Source organism: Myodes glareolus, chromosome 18, assembly GCF_982192425.1.
Source record: "Myodes glareolus chromosome 18, mMyoGla1.1, whole genome shotgun sequence".
Classification (NCBI taxonomy): Eukaryota; Metazoa; Chordata; class Mammalia; order Rodentia; family Cricetidae; genus Myodes; species Myodes glareolus.
This window is the reverse complement of record NC_142043.1, coordinates 65,852,781-65,870,465: the sequence shown is the minus strand read 5'-3', so window position 1 is coordinate 65,870,465 and position 17,685 is coordinate 65,852,781. Positions and strand designations below refer to the sequence as shown.

General features: G+C 44.1%; 1 protein-coding gene across 7 annotated transcripts in view; it reads left to right on the top strand.

Moving 5' to 3' along the window:
* The first annotated feature begins 2,687 nt into the window (after positions 1–2,687).
* Positions 2,688–17,685, top strand: part of C18H6orf89 (chromosome 18 C6orf89 homolog) — a 35,535-nt gene continuing 20,537 nt past the window's right edge. Inside the window, exons 1-2 of one of the 7 annotated variants that reach the window (XM_048451244.3) lie at positions 2,712–2,841; positions 12,260–12,351. Coding sequence is in view for 1 of the 7 variants with exons in the window: in XM_048451242.2 (XP_048307199.1) it covers positions 2,840–2,841 (2 nt within the window). In the remaining 6 variants the exon portion in view is untranslated. Of the gene's footprint in view, positions 2,842–3,441; positions 3,652–7,546; positions 7,662–12,259; positions 12,352–13,156; positions 13,178–17,685 lie in introns of those variants that run through there. The other 6 variants (XM_048451247.3, XM_048451245.3, XM_048451242.2 and 3 more) reach the window with 6 other exon arrangements.

The window sequence follows — 17,685 nt, the reverse complement described above, 5'->3', positions numbered from 1 at the left end:
GGTTTTTTTTTAATTGATATTTATTGAGCCCTACATTTTTCTCTGCTCCCCTCCCTACTTCTCCCCTCCCCCTTTCAACCCTCCCCCAAAGTCCCCATGCTCCCAATTTACTCAGGAGATGTTGTCTTTTTCTACTTTCTACTTCCCATGTAGATTAGATCTATGTAAGTCTCTCTTAGTGTTCACATTGTTGTCTAAGTTCTCTGGGATTGTGGTTTGTAGATTGGCTTTCTTTGCTTTATGTTTAAAAACCAACTATGAGTGAGCACATGTGATTATTGTCTTTCTATGTCTGGGTTACCTCACTCAAAATAATGTTTTCTAGCTCCATCCATTTTCCTGCAAAATTCAAGCTATCGTTATTTTTTTCTGCTGTGTGGTACTCCATTGTGTAAATGTACCACATTTTTCTTATCCATTCTTCAGTCGAGGGACATTTGGGTTATTTCCAGGTTCTGGCTATGACAAACAAAGCTGCTATGAACATAGTTGAGCACATGTCCTTGTGGCACGATTGAGCATCCTTTGGATATATACCCAAAAGTGTTATTATTGGGTCTTGAGGAAGGTTGTTTCCTAATTTTCTGAGAAATCACCACACTGACATCCAAAGGGATTGTACCAGCTTGCATTCCCACAAACAATCCAGAAGTGTTCCCTTTTCCCCACAACCTCTCCAGCATAAGTTGTCATCAGTGTTTTTGATCTTGGCCATTCTTACAGGTGTAAGATGGAATCTCAGAGTTGTTTTGATTTGCATTTCTCTGATGACTAAGGATGTTGAACATTTCCTTAAGTGTCTTTCAGCCATTTTAGATTCCTCTGTTGAGAGTTCTCTATTTAGGTCTGTACTCCATTTTTTTTATTGGATTATGTGATCTTTTGGTGTCCAATTTCTTGAGTTCTTTGTATATTTTGGAGATCAGACCTCTGTCTGATGTGGGGTTAGTGAAGATCTTTTCCCATCCTGTAGGCTGTCATTTTGTCTTGTTGACTGTGTCCTTTGCTTTACAGAAGCTTTTCAGTGTCAGAAGGTCCCGTTTATTAATTGTTTCTCTCAGTGTCTGTGCTGCTGGGGTTCTATTTAGGAAGTGGTTCCCTGTGCCAATGTGTTTTTCCCACTTTCTCTTCTATAAGGTTCAGTGTGGCTGGCTTTATGTTGAGGTCTTTGACCCTTTTGGACTTGAGTTTTGTGCATGGTGATAGATATGGGTCTGTTTTCATTCTTCTACATGTTGATACCAGTTATGCAAGAGCCACCTGTTAAATATGCTTTCTTGGGCTGGAGAGATGGCTCAGCGGTTAAGAGCATCGCCTGTTCTTCCAAAGGTCCTGAGTTCAATTACCAGCAACCACATGATGGCTCACAACCATCTGTAATGAGGTCTGGTGCCCTCTTCTGACCTGCAGGCATACATGCAGACAGAATATTGTATACATAATAAATAAATATTTAAAAAAATAAATAAATATGCTTTCTTTTTTCCATTTGATATTTTTTGCTTCTTTATCAAAGATCAGGTATTCGAAGATGTGTGGACTGATATCCGGGTCTTTTATTTGGTTCTATTGGTCTGTCTGTTCTTATGCCTCCTCCTTGGGCATGGCTTATCTCAGGCTTCCTTTCAGCTCCTCTCCCTTTCAGCTCCTCTCCCTTGGGAAGCACAGAGCAGCATCCTTGTGCTTAGAGATGTCTGTCTTTCTGGGCGCCTCTCTTCCTCCATCCTCATGGCTTAAGTAATTAATATATATATATATATGTACATATATATGTATATGTGTATATACACACACACACAAATACACATACATATCTTTAGAGCCAGGCCGTGGTGGTACACACCTTTAATCCCAATACTTGGGAGGCAGAGGCAGGCAGATCTCTGTGAGTTCAAGGCCAGCCTGGTTTACAAGAGCTAGTTCCAAGACAGGATCCAAAGCAACAGAGAAATCCTGTCTCGAAAAACAACAACAACAACAACAACAACAAACACCACTGAAAAAAAAAATCTTTAAAAAAATCCCCAACTCTGCTTTAAATTAGTTAGGCTTGAATCTCTGCGGTATCCACGTCATGAATCCTGGCGTTTGCATAGGGGCTGGAGAGAAGGCTCAGCGGTTAGGAACACTATTAGTTGCTCTTCCAAAGGATCTGAGTTCAGTTCCCAGTGCCTGCATCACTCTGCTCACACCTGTCTGTAAGTCCAGTTCCAGGGGATTCGGTGCCTCTGGCCTCGGAGGACGCATGTACACACCTACACGGAGACACATGTACATCAGTAAAACGCGTAAAAATACATTTTTTAAATAAAAAGTTCTAACGTCACAGACAATTCGGACTAAGGAATCCGGCCTCAAATGCTGACTGTCACTCCCTATCTGAGAGAAATCACCAGTATGTTAATCAGTTCCATGGCTGGTACAAGGTTAAGGCTTGTGAGAATGCTTATGTTACAATAGAATGTTGAAGCAGTTTCCTAAGAGTACAGCGCTTAGTAATGGCCAATAGACACAACGAGGAAGAGTGTAAATGTGAGAGATTTGAGTCAATAAGTCTAGTCTAGTCCTGAGAAGGCGCAGTAGCGCGGGGCGGACACCAGAGAGCGCAAGCGCAAAGCTTTCCAGATATCGCGAGAGTTCCCCCGCGCCCTGCGACTTCGCCGGATCTGTTTTGGAGCGTGGGGAGCGAAGAGGTTTCCTTTTGTGTTCGGGGCCCGACCAGCGGCGTGGGAATCGCTTCCGGGTCGCGCTGCCGGAAGCAGGAAGTCGTTGGCCCATCCTCCTCGCCCGGCGACTGGTGTCCCCGAGGCGGGAGGAGCCCGAGAGGGCGAGGGCCCGCATGTGAGTGACTGGGGCCCGTGGCCGGGAGGGGGGGGAGGCTCTCCGCGGCCGCCACAGCCTCGCGCCGCCCCTCCTCGCCGCTGCCGCCACCTTTCCCCTCCGCTCCCTTCCCCCGGCGAGAGCCTCCCCGCGTTCTGCTGACTGACACCGTCCCCCGGCCATCCCTCGGGGTCGACTCCCTTCAGACATCTTTCGGAGGCTCCACCGAGGAGAGGGAAACGAGGTCTCCGACCCTGCTTGAACTCGGTTCACAGGCGTCGCGGCCGGTCCGAGAGCCCTCACCCCGCTTGCCACCCTCGCCACGGATCCATTAGCATCACGAGAGCCCGGCCCCGACCCCTTGTCAGATATCTTCCCCTAATGGTTAAGGAGGAGATACTTTTATTTTACAAAAACGTGGACTTAATGTGATGAACCTGGCGCCTCAGCTTTCAGAAAGGGACGTGTCTTGGTGTACTGACCTGAGTAAAAGAACTGTGTGCAGTCGCCTGTCAGTGCGAGAAAATCACCTGCCTGGTGTTTTGTCGCATTTTAAGACTTAAACTTGCAGGCCACATGTCGTGAGTATGCTGCTAGAAACAGAAAGGGACACGTTTCCTCTTCACAGTGTCAAGGTTTATCGAAGAGCAGACTCACAGATTGGGTTCCACTGGCTGCAGTTCTGCCAAGAGTTCGAGGTTTCCCTTGACAGCAGGCCATTGCCCCAGATAGGTTTATTCCAGTCTTCCCTGGGGATATTCACTCTCACGTGACACTACACAGCCACAGTAGTTACGCCTCTCTATGGGATATTGAATAGCTGCACAGCAGGTAAGGAGGCCACGCCGGGCAGAAGAGATTGTTACAGGTGTAAAGAGAAAGATAAGTGTTCAAAGATGTGAGGGTCTCAGAGCTGAGGGAGGACCTGATCTAGGCCTTGCCATTGGGGTGAGCTGGGGGTGGGTGGGTGGAGGACGATCCAGAAGGACAGAGAGGTGGCCACATCAACAGGGGGTGGGGGGTGACATGACCTGGCTGGGCTTGAGCTCTGTGATAGTTCTCTGTTAGCCCTTCGGGAACACACTGTAGGCAAATGTCCAGTCGGTGGGGGCTGTTGCCATTACAGTTCCTCTTCATGGGGTCCAAGTTTGGGTGCTGGTTCTTTGCCTCAGTCTCTGAGGATCTGACAAGTTCTTGTGAGTGGTTTTCCTGGGTGAATTCAGTACACTTAGTGCTCATAGGGTCCCGATTTATTCTGATAGGTTAGTTGATTGGTTTTTGGTTTTCCTCCCTGAGTGGCCTGGAACTCACTCCAACCTCTGCCCGCCTCTGCTTCCCAAGCGCGGACATTAAAGGCTTGTGCCACCACATCTGGCTACTCTGATGAGTTTAGGTGAGAAAGTCTGTGTTGTTTATGCCTTAAGAGAGGTGCCAACATGTCGTGGTGCCATATGCGCAGGGTATAGTCTTCTGCCTCTGCGTTTGCACTTAAAATGAAGCCAAATGCTGGTTAGGAAGTGGAATCGCTTAGGGCAAGGCACAGCCTGAAAGCTGCTGTGCACACAGCATATAGTAACAGAGCAGGGCACACACAGCTTCATCACACCATCACCCTTGATGATCTAAAGCCTGCATAGCTTTGGCGTTGAATGTCCTTTTAGTTAGCACGCACTTGGTAGTACAGCTACTGTGCACTTAGGATGCTGACCCTCTTGTTGCTCGTTTGGTAGTTCCCAGGTGGAGCTTTTTGCAGACATATCACTCTCATTAGGTCAACTTGAAGTTATTTCAGTTTCTCTCTTAAGAACATGCAGGGATGCCAGGCAGTGGTGGTGCACACCTTTAATCCCAGCACTCAGGCGACAGAGACAGGTGGATCTCTGTGAGTTAGAGGTCAGCCTGGTCCACAGAACGAGTTCCAGGACAAGTTCTAAAGCTATAAAGAAACCTTGTCTTGAAAAGCAAAAACAAACAAACAAATTTAGGGAATGGGGTAAAGCGCTGGACTAGTATTCACGCCCGTCTGTGTTCAGTTCTCAGTACTGAAAGGAAACAAAACAAATTAAATGCTTAAGTCAGGCACGCACGCTTTTAATCCTAGGGTTTGGGAAATAGAGGCAGGAAAATTGGAAGTTCAAGGCTAGCCTGGACTACATCAAACCATATCTTAATAAACAAAAAAAACACCCCCTGAGACCCCTAACTACACATATATTGTATAGAGTACACATGTGTGTTTGTGTGGAGAAGTCCACCTTTGCTGCCTTGCAGTTTTCCCTGAGTACTCACGTGCTCTAACTTGTATACCAGAAAGAACCAAACACAGGTCCTCTGAAATAACTTACTTAATAAATAAGTAATCATTCTTAATCACTGAACTCTCAGCAGCCTGCATTTTCTCCATTTATCCATTCATCTGCTTTGAAACTGACTTTTCTGCCTTGAAGCATTTTTTGTGACCCAGTTTGAGTCCCTGTCCTCATCTCTGCAACACAGCACACTGGCTTCCAAGCTCGCTGCTCACTAAGCCCTGGCCAGGCTGATGCGTGTCAGGGGCAATGAACAAAGCACAAGGTACAATCTGGAAACAGTGACAGTGGGTCCTTTCTATGAATCTGTTCCTTTATCGGGTTCCACAACTGAAGTGGATTTTTGTATCTAGTCTTTTTTGTGTGTTATTTTCTCCATTTAGAAATATTTTTAAAAGTTATTGTTATTATGTGCATTGCTGCCTAACCTGCATGTATGTCTGTGTGAGTGTGCTGGATCCTTTGAAACTGGAGTTACCGCCATGTGGGTGCTAGGAGTTGAACCCAGGTCCTTTGGAAGAGCTGCCAGTGCTCTTACCTGCTGAGCCATCTCTCCAGCCCAAGTTGTTATTATTTTTTAATTCCTATGTATGATTCTCAGTGTATGTGCACCACATGTGTGCAGGAGGCCAGAAGAGGGTGCCAGGTCCTGTGAGATCGGTGTGTGTGTGTGTGTGTGTGTGTTAGTCATAGGTGTCATGTGGGTACTGAGAACCAAACCCAGGTCCTCTGAAATACCAGTAAATGTGCTTGATCCCTAAGCCATCTCAGCAGCCTACATTGTCTCCCCTTTTCTGCCTTGAAGAACTTACAGTGTGTTTGGGAGGGAGATAGAGGAGGAAGTGTAAAGTGATAGAATTGTGTGAGGTTTAAATGATGAACTCCAGGTTGAGGGCTTGGTGTGTTAATTGTTCGGGTGGGCGATGCCCTGGATGATAGACTTTTTAGGAAGAGAAAATTAAGTGTGCAAAGGCAGATAACTGTGAAGCAGGAAAAGATGAGAAAAGGTTAATGGAAAATGAAATGGCTCTAGTAGACTGACCAGATCAAAAGAACTGTGGGAAATAGTTAAGACTTCATCTTATACAATTATTATTTAATATTTAATTTACTTAGGTATTGTAACAAATATTTCACATATGCTATTGTGTAATCCTCAGTTGGAGTAGCTATAATTAGCACCCCCTTTTTAAAAAGAAAAACAAAACAGGATCTCATGTAGCCCAGGCTAACCTCAAACTTGTTTTGTAGCTGAACTTCTAATTGTCCTGACTATAATTCTTGAGTGCTAGAATTATAGATGCATACCCCATATCGGATTTATTATTCCTGTTTTATAAATGAAACATTGTAAGGTTCAAGGAAGTTGTTAATAAATAGAAGAAGCTAGGTGGATCCAGCTTTCCCCCGCTTTAGCTCCTGTATCCTTAGCAACCATGCAGTGCCCCAGAAGAGCAGCTTACCCCGGACACACTGTGAACAAGAGCAAGGCTGGGTTGAAGAAGAGGGCTGAGATCCAGAGACCACTGTATCTCTGTGATGGTCACATGAGAACTGCTTTTTCTGTTGTTACCTGTTGTTAACTATTCACTTTTTTTAATGTTTTTTTTTTTTCTTGGTTTTTCAAGGCAGGGTTTCTCTAGCTTTGGAGCCTGTCCTGGAACTAGCTCTTGTAGACCAGGCTGGCCTTGAACTCACAGAGATCCGCCTGCCTTTAAATGTGTGTGCCGCCACTGCCCTGCAACTATTCACTTCTTTTGAGATAAAATCTCCATTTTCTAAGCCTGGTTGGCCTGGAGCTCACTGAGATGAGCTGACCTCAGACTTGCAGAGACCTTCTGTCTCTGCTACCCTAGTGTTGGGACTGTGGACATCACCTGAATCAGATGGATTCAGTGTGACTTCATTGGCATGAATGAGGCAGAGGGAAAGTTTCAGTTTAAATCAAGAGGAGGAGGAAGGAAAGGGCCTGAGAGATGGCTCAGCAGGTCAAATTCTGATGACCCGAGATTGAGCTCTGGGACCATCTGTAGAAGGGCAGACCTGACCTCCACGTGTGTGTGTGTGTGTATGTGTGTGTACACAAAGTAAGCATTTAAGAAGGAAGTGTGATGGGAGAGTGAACGACAGAAAGCAGGTTCAGTACCTATGCCATCCATGGTGCTCAGTTTGGGTAAATCCGTGGTTGGCTCTCAGGCTCTAGAGAGAGTTGTGGACTGAAAGGGTTTGGGAATCAGCAATAGCTGTAGTTGACGCCATGGAGGGAAGGAGAAGGTCGAGGACAACTGGTGAATGCTAGCCTCTGGTATGAGAAGGAGACAGTTTTGCCAAGGTTGAGAGGACTAGGGAGAAAATGGGTAGTAATGGCGGGTGCTTAGCGGAGGTCAGGTAAAGCAGGCGCTGAAAAACGCCCTTTGGACTTGGCACCAGGAAAACTGTTGGTGACTAGTGAGACCCAAATCAGTCAAGTGAGAGCGCAGGGAATATGATTCAGCAGGTTAGTGAAGGAATGGAGCCCTGAGGAAGAACACAGTAAGTGAGGCCATCCCCTCCTGGATTTGGCTCTGGAGGGAGGGGACAGATTTTTTAGTAATAGAAACAGGAAAAAGCGAGACTTATAGTAGGTAGAAGTCAGTTTAAAGATGTGCAGGCTTGTGCTGCAAGGTCAGAAGGCAGAGTGAAACTAGGGATGTTCTGTACTGGATAGATCAGAGCCCACAGTCAAATTCAGTAGTGTGTGTGTGTGTCTGTGTGTCTGTGTGTGTGTGTAAGAGGGAGAGATCCAACTACATACTGAACATTAGGTAACGTTAGAGAATTAGTCGTTTTAGTGGAAGTGATAATGAAGCATGCTTATTGTTACCTAGGAAATTCTTATTATGGGATGATGAAATGTCTAGAGGTAATATAATTATGTGTCACAGTTAATTTAAATGATTCTGATAAAAACAGGAACAGAGGGTGTGTACCAATGTTGACGACAGATAGGTCTTAAGTGAACGTGTGTGTTTATTGGTCTTTCTGATTTCCAGAAGTTCGAAATCTTTCAAAATGAAAAGTTTGGGGAAAAATATAGAAATGAGAGTGTATCCGTTGGGTGGCTGTTTTCTCTCAAGTTAGGAAGGGCTAGAGCTGCCAAGAGTGCAGAAGCGTTTGAAAAACAAACACAGAACCTCAGGTCTTGCCAGACAGAGATGCCTGGAAAGAGGGTCAGCAGATCACATGATAGAATGCAAAGAATGTATTCCTTGGCTGTAATCTTTTTGGGTGTTACACCCCACCCGTTTTTGGTTTTTTGAGACATGGTCTCTGTAGCCCTGTCTTGGAACTCTATGTGTAAACTAGGCTATCCTTGAACTCACAGTGATTTCCCTGCCTCTACTGAATTTATGGGCATGCACCACCATGCCTGGCATGTTAAACCCCTGAGTATATTCAACATATAGAAAGCTGTATATGCTTAAAGTATGCAGCCTGGTGTGGCTGGAGACACTGAAACTGCCACACAGCCCTTGCCTGTCCATCATCCCAGAAGGTTTCCTCTTGCCTCATTATTTGCAAGATCTAGCTTAGCATTAAAAAAAAAAACCCTTTTATTTTCAAAGGTTTATTTAGTGTATTGTGTGAGTGCAGATACACACATGGAGCACATGTGGAGGTCAGAGGATGACTTTTGGGGAGTCAGTTTTCTTCTTCCACTTTGAGACAGCCACAGTGCTGAGCAGGCTAACCCCTGCTACCTGTCTACCCACAGGAGTGCCTGCTGCTGTATCTGGCATTTTTTTCCCTGTGGGTTCCAGACATTGAACTTGGATCTTTAGGTTTGCATAGCAAGCGCCCTTGTCTTCTGAGTGATCATCTCCCCAACCCCATTATTTTTTGTCTCTGTCTTAAGGATTGAACCCAGGGCCTTCTGTGTGCTAGGCAGGTGCTCAATCACTGGACCATGTTCAAAGCGTAGTTTTAGTATAGAATATAGTATTAGCCCTAGGCACTGTGCTCTATGGTAGATCTCTGTAATTTATTTTTTGTTTATGACTAAATCCTTAGTATATTTATTTATTTTGTGTGTACAGCGTGTGTGTATGAGTGCACACCTGCCATGGAGCATATGTGGAGGTCAGAGGACAACCTGCAGGACTTGGCACTCTCTTTGACTATGAGGGTCCTGGAGCTCAAACTTGGGTTATCAGGGTTGGCAGCAAGCCACTTTACCAACTGGGCTATCTTAGTAGCCTCCTAAAACTTTCTAATCTTTGACTCATTTTTCTTGCGTTTCCCTAGCCCCTACAATTGCCATTTCATGGTTTGTTCTGTGTTTAACTAGTTTACATTAATCTGTAATAGTACCATATTGTTGGTGTTCTTGAGGCTTCTCTTTCAGAGACTAACTTCCCATTGTATTTATATCCACCTTTTTAAAAATAGTGTAAATCAACTCCACTAACCTGTGAGTGGACTCTGGGTTGCTTCTGTCTGGGCTATTGTAGAGTGTTGCAGTGAGCTTGGGGAATGCAGGTAGCTCTTCAAAACCCATGCTTCACTTCCTTTGAATATATAGCTACACGTAGGATTGCTGGAGACTAACAATCTGATGTTCATTTCCAACATGTCCATGTTATTTTTTTCTTTCATGCTTACCAACGGTGGAAATTTACAGTGCTATAAATTTCAAGTACTTACAGTTTTAAATTATTACTGTTTAAATTACATAAATCATTTTAATGTTTTATCAGTTATTTCCCCTAAAAGATATTTGGTTTTTCTTGATAGTTCTTGTTTGTGTTTTTATTTGTTTATTTATTTATTTTGAGGCAAGATCTCTCTATGTAGTTTTGATGTAGCACAAATAATAAAAACCTAGAGATAGATGTTGGGGTTCAAGCTGAAGATCAGAAAAGGAAAGCAGCCAACCACTAGAGAGCTCTTACCTCTACAAAATCTTCAGACTGAAAGAGAGCAAGTTCCTGGCTCATCCCGCCCTATATTCCTCTCTAGTGTTGTGCACCACCTCTACCTGGCTGTATGTCTAACTAGTGTGGTTAGCTCTGCACTCTGATCTCAGGCAAGCTTTATTTGTTAAAACACAAGTAAAATATCACTGTACTGACTGTCCTAGAATTCACTCTATAGACCTGTTTCTTTCCCCCAAGTGCTGGGATTAAAATCATACACGATCACACCTGGCTCTTGGTAGTTTTTAATTGCAATCTGTTAGATGCATTGTTCTCTCTGTAGACTCTGTCTTCAGTCATGAGAACCTTGGGATGACACTGAATGGAATGTATTCATGAAGAGTGTACAGCACACCCCACAGCCATTTAGGGAGCCAAACGGAGAGAGAATTCCTCTGAATATTGTTCTTATTGTCCTCAGCTGGAATGTGTGCTTTACAACTAAAGCATCATTGGATCAGTATCGTATCTTAGAGTTACTGGTCAGCCTCAGCTGTTCATGACAGTGTTCAGGACACGTCACTTGTCAGGCTAGTGCAAAAGTGACAAAATCTTCTCTCTTAGCCATTTTTCTGCTTTCCACAAACTTGTTTGACTTTTATTATAAAATTTACTTAGTCTGAGATGCCTGTGTCCTTCACCTCACATGACTGTGTAGGCGTTTAGCCCATCACAGCATCATTAGAAGAGTAAGTACAAGACATTTTAAGGGTGAGACTAAATTCATATGACTTTATTAGATATATATGTATATGCATATATATATGTATGTATGTATGCATGTATACACACACACACACACTTTATGCATGTAGTGCCTGTAGAGGTCAGAAGTGGGTATTAGATTCCCTGGAATTAGAGTTATAGGTGGTTGTGAGCTATGATGTGAATGCTGGGAACCAAACCCAGGTCCTCTGCAAGAGCAGCAAGTGTTCTTAATTGATGAGCCCTTTCTTTATCCCGTTTGTTTGTTTTTTGAATCAGGATCTTACATAACCCAAGATGGTCCTGAACTCGATTTTTAACTGAGAATGGCCTGGAACTCATAGTGCTACCACGTTCAGTTCTTCTGTAAACTCTTTCCTGACAAGTTTTTCCCAGAAGTCCCATGAGCCATGCTCCTATACTATTTCCACAAGGACTGAGGCCCAGGTGGAGTTGTGGGGAACATCCTGTCAGAGCTGCCCTGCATCTGTTCCTGAAGTCCCTCTCCACTACGAACCAGCACCCTGGCTCACCCCTGGCAGGACTCTCTTGAAAACCAGGCTCAGCTCTTTTTTCTCTGAGAAGGGCCATTCTTCATTGTGGAGGACTGTCTGGACCCTGTGTGATGCTGGCCTTTACCCACTAGATGCCAATAGGACTCTTCCAATTTTGACAGTAAATATAGGGGAAAACCTCTTCAGACATCACCAAATGTCCCCCCAAGAACAGAATCACTTGATTGAGAGCTGCTGTCCTAAAGTAACCGCCTTTAAAGGGAGTGTTCCTTTGTTGTTTTTGTTCATTTTGCAGTGCTGGGGATTGAACTGAGGCTCTTCTGCTGAGCTAGCCCCGGACTATGCCTTTAATCAGCAGGGAAGACTTGAAAGCCTTGTGTCGAGTCCCACTCCCAGAGCTTGTAGGAACTCAGTCCAGTAGTCTCCCATATTTGTGGCTTTAGTACCTGCAGTGCACACATTTCCAGCATGCCACCTGAGTAGCATGCTGAACTCTCACTCTGACCTGCCTAGGGCAGTCAGCACTTGTTCAGTGTGCCTGCGCCTGCCACCTGCTTGTTGGTAACTAACAGTAACAGTGTCTTGTCCCAAGGGTAACCCCTGATGTCCGTGTCCTTCACCTCACATGACTGTGTAGGCGTTTAGCCCATCACAGCATCATTAGAAGGGTAAGTACAAGACATTTTAAGAGTGAGACTAAAGTCATATGACTTTATTAGAGTGTATTATCTATTTCATTAGTAGTTATTGTTGCTGTTTCACTGCTGGATTTGTAAATTGAACTTACTTATAAGTGCACACGAGGAAAACCTGGTGTGTCTAACAGTTTGATTTCAGGCTTGTGCTGGGTGTCTAGGAACATCTCCCCCATCGCCAACAGAGGATGACTGTATGTCAAGGGTGGGACAGAGGCTTGGTTTCCTAACCCCCTGGTGACCCTCCTGTGCCCTTGCAGGGTTAAACCACTGTTAAAGAGTCAAGCTCATTCTTCCGAACTTCCCTCTGAGACAGAGCTCCTTTCTGCCAGGCTGGACCCTCTTTCTGGAGGTAAATGGCTTGTCTAATTCACTCAGCTGATTTACTCCTTCTGCTCATGCTCAGTGCTCAGCTGTGACTTTGTGTTTTCGTATGTCTAAATGGGCAGGATTGTCGTTGTTAGCTAATTAATGTTATACCCAACCACTAATATTCTCTCTGATAATTCTTAGAGTCTCCAGTTTAAACAGGAAACTGCTGTTTCTGCAATTACTAGCCACAGAAGAATCATATGGTATTATCATTTTATTCCCTTTGAATGTGTGCTGGGGGTTGAACCCAGAGCCCTGTTCATGCCACCGCTTTTCTGAATCCCAGGCCTTGTGTTTTCTGTGACAGTTACTGGAGTGCTGTGTGTACCATAGTTGTCTTTTCTTTACAGCCTCATTGCTTTTGTGCCTAGTGATGCTCCATAGAGGCAATAGGGGGCTGGAGAGATGGCTCAGAGCTGCTCTGGTGCCCTCTTCTGACATGCAGGCATACGTGCAGACAGAACATTGTATACATAATTAATGGAATAGTTTTTTGTTTGTTTGTTTGTTTTTAAAAAGGAGTAGCAGTAGGATTTTTATGATTACAGAATCATTACAGAGATCACCTTATTATTCTTTGAAAATGTCCCTGTTTTTGTTTGGGGGAAGGGTGGGTTTTTATGTATTCCAGGCTGGCCTTGAACTTGCTTTGTAGCCAGAATGACCTTGAATTTCTGATCCTCCTGCTTTCCAAGTGCGGTTTCTTACAGTTCTGGAACCCAGAGCTTTGTACATAGTGAGCAGACTCTGCCGACTGAGCTACATCCTCAGCTCCCAACCCTGCCCACTTGTGCTAAGATCACAAGGTTTGTGCCACCAGTACTTGGATTGGAAATACTACATTTTCATTTATTTGGTTTGATGTTCTCTAGTCCCTCCTGCTTGTTCATCGAGAGTAGCTTTATAGAAGGAATGAGGTCCGGACGAAGAGCGGGTGCAGCTGACTGGCTTCACCCATCTTTTCTTCACCCAGAAATTAAAGCATTGAAGGGGTGACTTGTAATGATTGTTGTAGTCCGCACACACTAATAAGTAATTTATAGCTGGGAACACATGCAGTAAGAGAATCTCTATTGGAGGGATGGACATAGTGGTGGATGCCTTTAAAATGCCTTTATCTTTAAAATACTGTATTTTTTAGTGTATGGGTGTTTTGCCTGCCTGTGTGTCTGTCTGTGCCCTATTGCAGTGTCCTTAGAGGCCAGACGGGGCATCAGATCCCCTGGGACTGGAGTTATTGATAGTTGTGGGCCCCTGTAGATGCTATGAATCAAACCCAGGTCCTCTGGAGGAGAAATCAGTGCTTTTAACCACCAAACCATCACTCCAGCCCTGATGTGTGCTTTTGATCCCAGGCAGAGACAGGAGGATATCTGTGAGTTCCTGGCCTGCCCTAGACTTTGTGTGAGCTGAGGGTGAACTCCTGGTCCCTCTGTTTGCACCATCAGATGTGTGTCAGTGTTTACTCAGTGCTAAGGATGACCCTAGGGCCTCATGGATGCTAGGCAAGCCCTGCCGACTAAGCCACCTCCCCAGACCGTAGACTTCTAAAAGAATCCTTTTATAATTTGTTTTGCTGATCCTCAGCTAGTTTATCATTCTCTTTGTCACCACGTATATGCAAGTCTTTATTATATGTACCAGACATAGACCTCAGAGGCTAGTGTCTGGGCAATAGGAAAGAAAACACAGTGTAAAATAATAAATGCCTCAGCATTTATTATGTTCAGATCCATAAACATACACTAGCTCTTTATTGAGATATAATTTGTATGTCACAGAGTTCACCTACATGAAAAACATGGTTGATGCTCACAATTTGTCTAGCCATCATTGACATTCAAGATGAGGACATTTTGTCACTCTAGAGAGAGGGCCTCCAACTACCGCCAGTTATTCTCGGATCTCTCCACTCTTTTCTCCAAGCAAGTATTAGTCCACTTTTTATCTGTAGACTCGCCTGCTCTCGGGTGGTCTCTGTAATTGTCTTCTGCTTGTCACAGTGTTTTCAAGGCTGGGACACATAGCTTGTATTAGTACACCATTACTTTTTATCGTCCTGTGATAGTCTGTAAGTGACTATCCCACTTTTTCCTGAATTCATTACTTCATTGAATTGCTTCTGGTTTAGGACTGTTAGGAATAATGCCACTGCTAACATTTGTCTTCCAGTATTTGTGTGGACATATGTTTTGAGTTCTCTTGGGTACAAACCTATGAGTAGAATTGTTATATGACATGTTAACTCATTGTCTAACTTTGTGAACTGACAACTGTTTTTCCACAGTGCCTGTACTATTTTACATCCCTACTAGTAGCTTCTGTGTTCTTTTTTTTTCAGTTCTTGTTTCACACACTTTATTTCCCAAATGATTTTAACTTAAAAACTTACTGACATGGTACATGTGTATTCCTTTAAAAACAAACAAACAGTAAAACAGGATTTCTCTATGTAGCCCAGGCTGGTCTGCATTTGATTTGTAGCTAAGCCCATATTGACCTTGAAATCTTTTTTTTTTAAATATTTATTTATTATGTATACAATATTCTGTCTGTGTGTATTCCTGCAGGCCAGAAGAGGGCCCCAGACCCCGTTACAGATGGTTGTGAGCCACCATGTGGTTGCTGGGAATTGAACTCAGGACCTTTGGAAGAGCTGGCAATGCTCGTTTTAACCTCTGAGCTGTCTCTCCAGCCCTGATCTTGAAATCTTAATCTTCCTGTCTCAGCACTCTAAGTGCTAAGATTAAAAGCCCTCAAAAGGCAGAGGCAGGAGAATCAGTAGTAGAGTGCTTACCTAGCATACATGAGACCCTAGGTTCAGTTTCCAGCATTACATCTCACACACACACACACACACACACACACACACACACACTATACACTATACACACATATACACACACTATATATATATGTATGTATGTATGTATGTATGTATGTCTTCAGTCAGTGGTAGGGGACCAATGGGATATCCATTGTAAGAGAATGAAGTTGGATCTTCCTTTATATCACACAAAAATAAAATTTAAGGTAGTTTAAAAAACTAAATCTATAAGCTAAAATTATAAAACTTTTAGAGCCAGACAATGGTGGTGCACGCCTTTAATCCCAACACTTAGGAGGCAGAGGCAGGCGATTTTTGTTTGAGGCTAGCCTGGTCTACAGAGCGAGTTCCAAGACAGCCAAGGCTACACAGAAAAACCCAGTCTCAAAAACAAAATAATAATAATGAAATTAAAAAAATTAGAAGAAAACATAAAGGAAAACCTCTGTGTGGCTGGAGAGATGGCTCAGTGGTTAAGAGCACTGACTTTTCCAGAGGGCCTGGGTTATATTCCCAGTACCCACATAGTGACTCACGACTATCTGTAGCTCCTATACTAGAGGATCTGGTGTCATCCTCTGGCCTCTGAGTGTACCATGCACACATAGGGTATGCAGCCATGCACCCATATACATAAAATAACCTTTAAAAATTAAAAAAAAAAAACAACAAAACTCTGTGAGACTGACCTAGGCACTGGTTTCTCCTGTGTGATGCCGAAGCACAAGTAGCAAAGGAAGTATTTGGACCTCTGCGGAGTGTAGAAGCTGTGGTGCAAAGAAGCCATCAAGAGAATGGAGTTGGGGGCGGGGCTCTTACATATCCAGTATGTGCAGTGCTAAACTTCTGCTCTCCACACACGTGCACGCGCACACACACACACACACACACACACACACATTTATAACTTAAAAAAAAAAAGAAGATACAAAAAGGAAGTCAAATAGAACCTGCTGTGGTGGTGCACACCAAAGGGTTAGATTCAAGGAAGGCCTTTGCTACACATCAAGTTTGAGGCCAGGCTGGGCTATATGAGACCTTTCTTTTAATGAATAAATAAACTTTTTTTTTTTAAGAGGCAGAAAGAAGCCAGGCGGTGGCGGTACACGCCTTTAATCACAACCCTCAGGGAGGCAGAGGCTAGAGGATCTTTGTAAGTTCAAGTCCAGCCTGGTCTATAGAGCTCCAGGACAGCCAGAGATACATAGAGAAACCCTGTCTTGAAAAACCAAAAAACAAACAAACAAAAATATTTAAGGAGGCAGAAAGGAAGGAAGGAAGAAAGTAAGAAAGAAAGAAAGAGAAATGGAAGTGAGCCTTTGGTTCAACCCTAGTACTGCCAACAGGAAGAGGGAATGTTTGCGATGTCTGATAAGGGTCTGCTGTCTAGGACAGAGTACACTGGAAATTCCTACAGACTAATAATGAGACAGTCCTTCCTGTAGAAGTGGATCTCAATGGCCTATGAGCACCCAAGAAGATGCTCAGCATCACCAATTTTCAGAGAAATACATATCAAAACCGCAGTAAGCCACCACCTCCCATCCCCTGGGATGGCAGTGTTCTAAAGTCAGATGTGATGAGCAGAGCTCCGTGAACTCTCTGTGGGCCCCTGCCTGCTAGTGTAGTGTGAGCACAGCAGCCTGCAAGAGGGGCAGGTTGGATCTACCTTGCAAGCTCTCTAGGAGATTCTGATGTGCAGGCTTTGTTCAGAGCAGTGGACCAAGTGTTTAGACAGAAAGGAGGCCAGTCAGAAGATGCCCGAAAGAGGCAGGAGGCACAGTGTGGAAAAGGAGCTGCACTCATGTGTGTCCTGAGCAGCGACATGTCAGGCCACTGCTTCTCTGTGGAGCTGCTCGACTGCTTGATGGGTGCAGCATCTTCTACTGAAGAACCCACTTGCTCCGTGCCAGGAGTTGTCAAGGTTAGAAGCACTTTGAGACTGAAGTAGGCAACCAAGAGAACCCTCTGCTTTTAAGGAGTAAAATCCTAAGCACTGTTCCTCCTATATGAAAAAATGTTGAACGTATTTAATTTAAAAATTTGGGGGTCCCATATTTGCTGGAGAGATGGCTCAGCAGTTAAAAGCACCTGACTGCTCTTCCAGAGGACATGAGTTCAATTCCCAGCACCCACATCACAGCTCACAACTGTCTGTAACTCCAGTTCTAGGGCACCTGACACCCATGGCAAAACCAATGCACATAATATTTTTTTAAAAAAAAAATTTTTGAGGTCTAACTGTGTAGCCCTGACTGGCCTGGAAACTCTTAGATCAGGCTGGCTTGGAACTCACACAGATCCACTTGCAACTGCCTTCTGAGTGCTGGGATTAAAGATGTGCCTTACCACACACAGTCTGGTTAAATGACATTTTATGAGTCATGCATAAACTGGATGCAGTGACCTGTCTAGGACTGTAATCTCAGCATTGGAGAGACTAAGTCAAGAAAATCACTTAAGCCTGAGAACTCTAACACCCTGAAT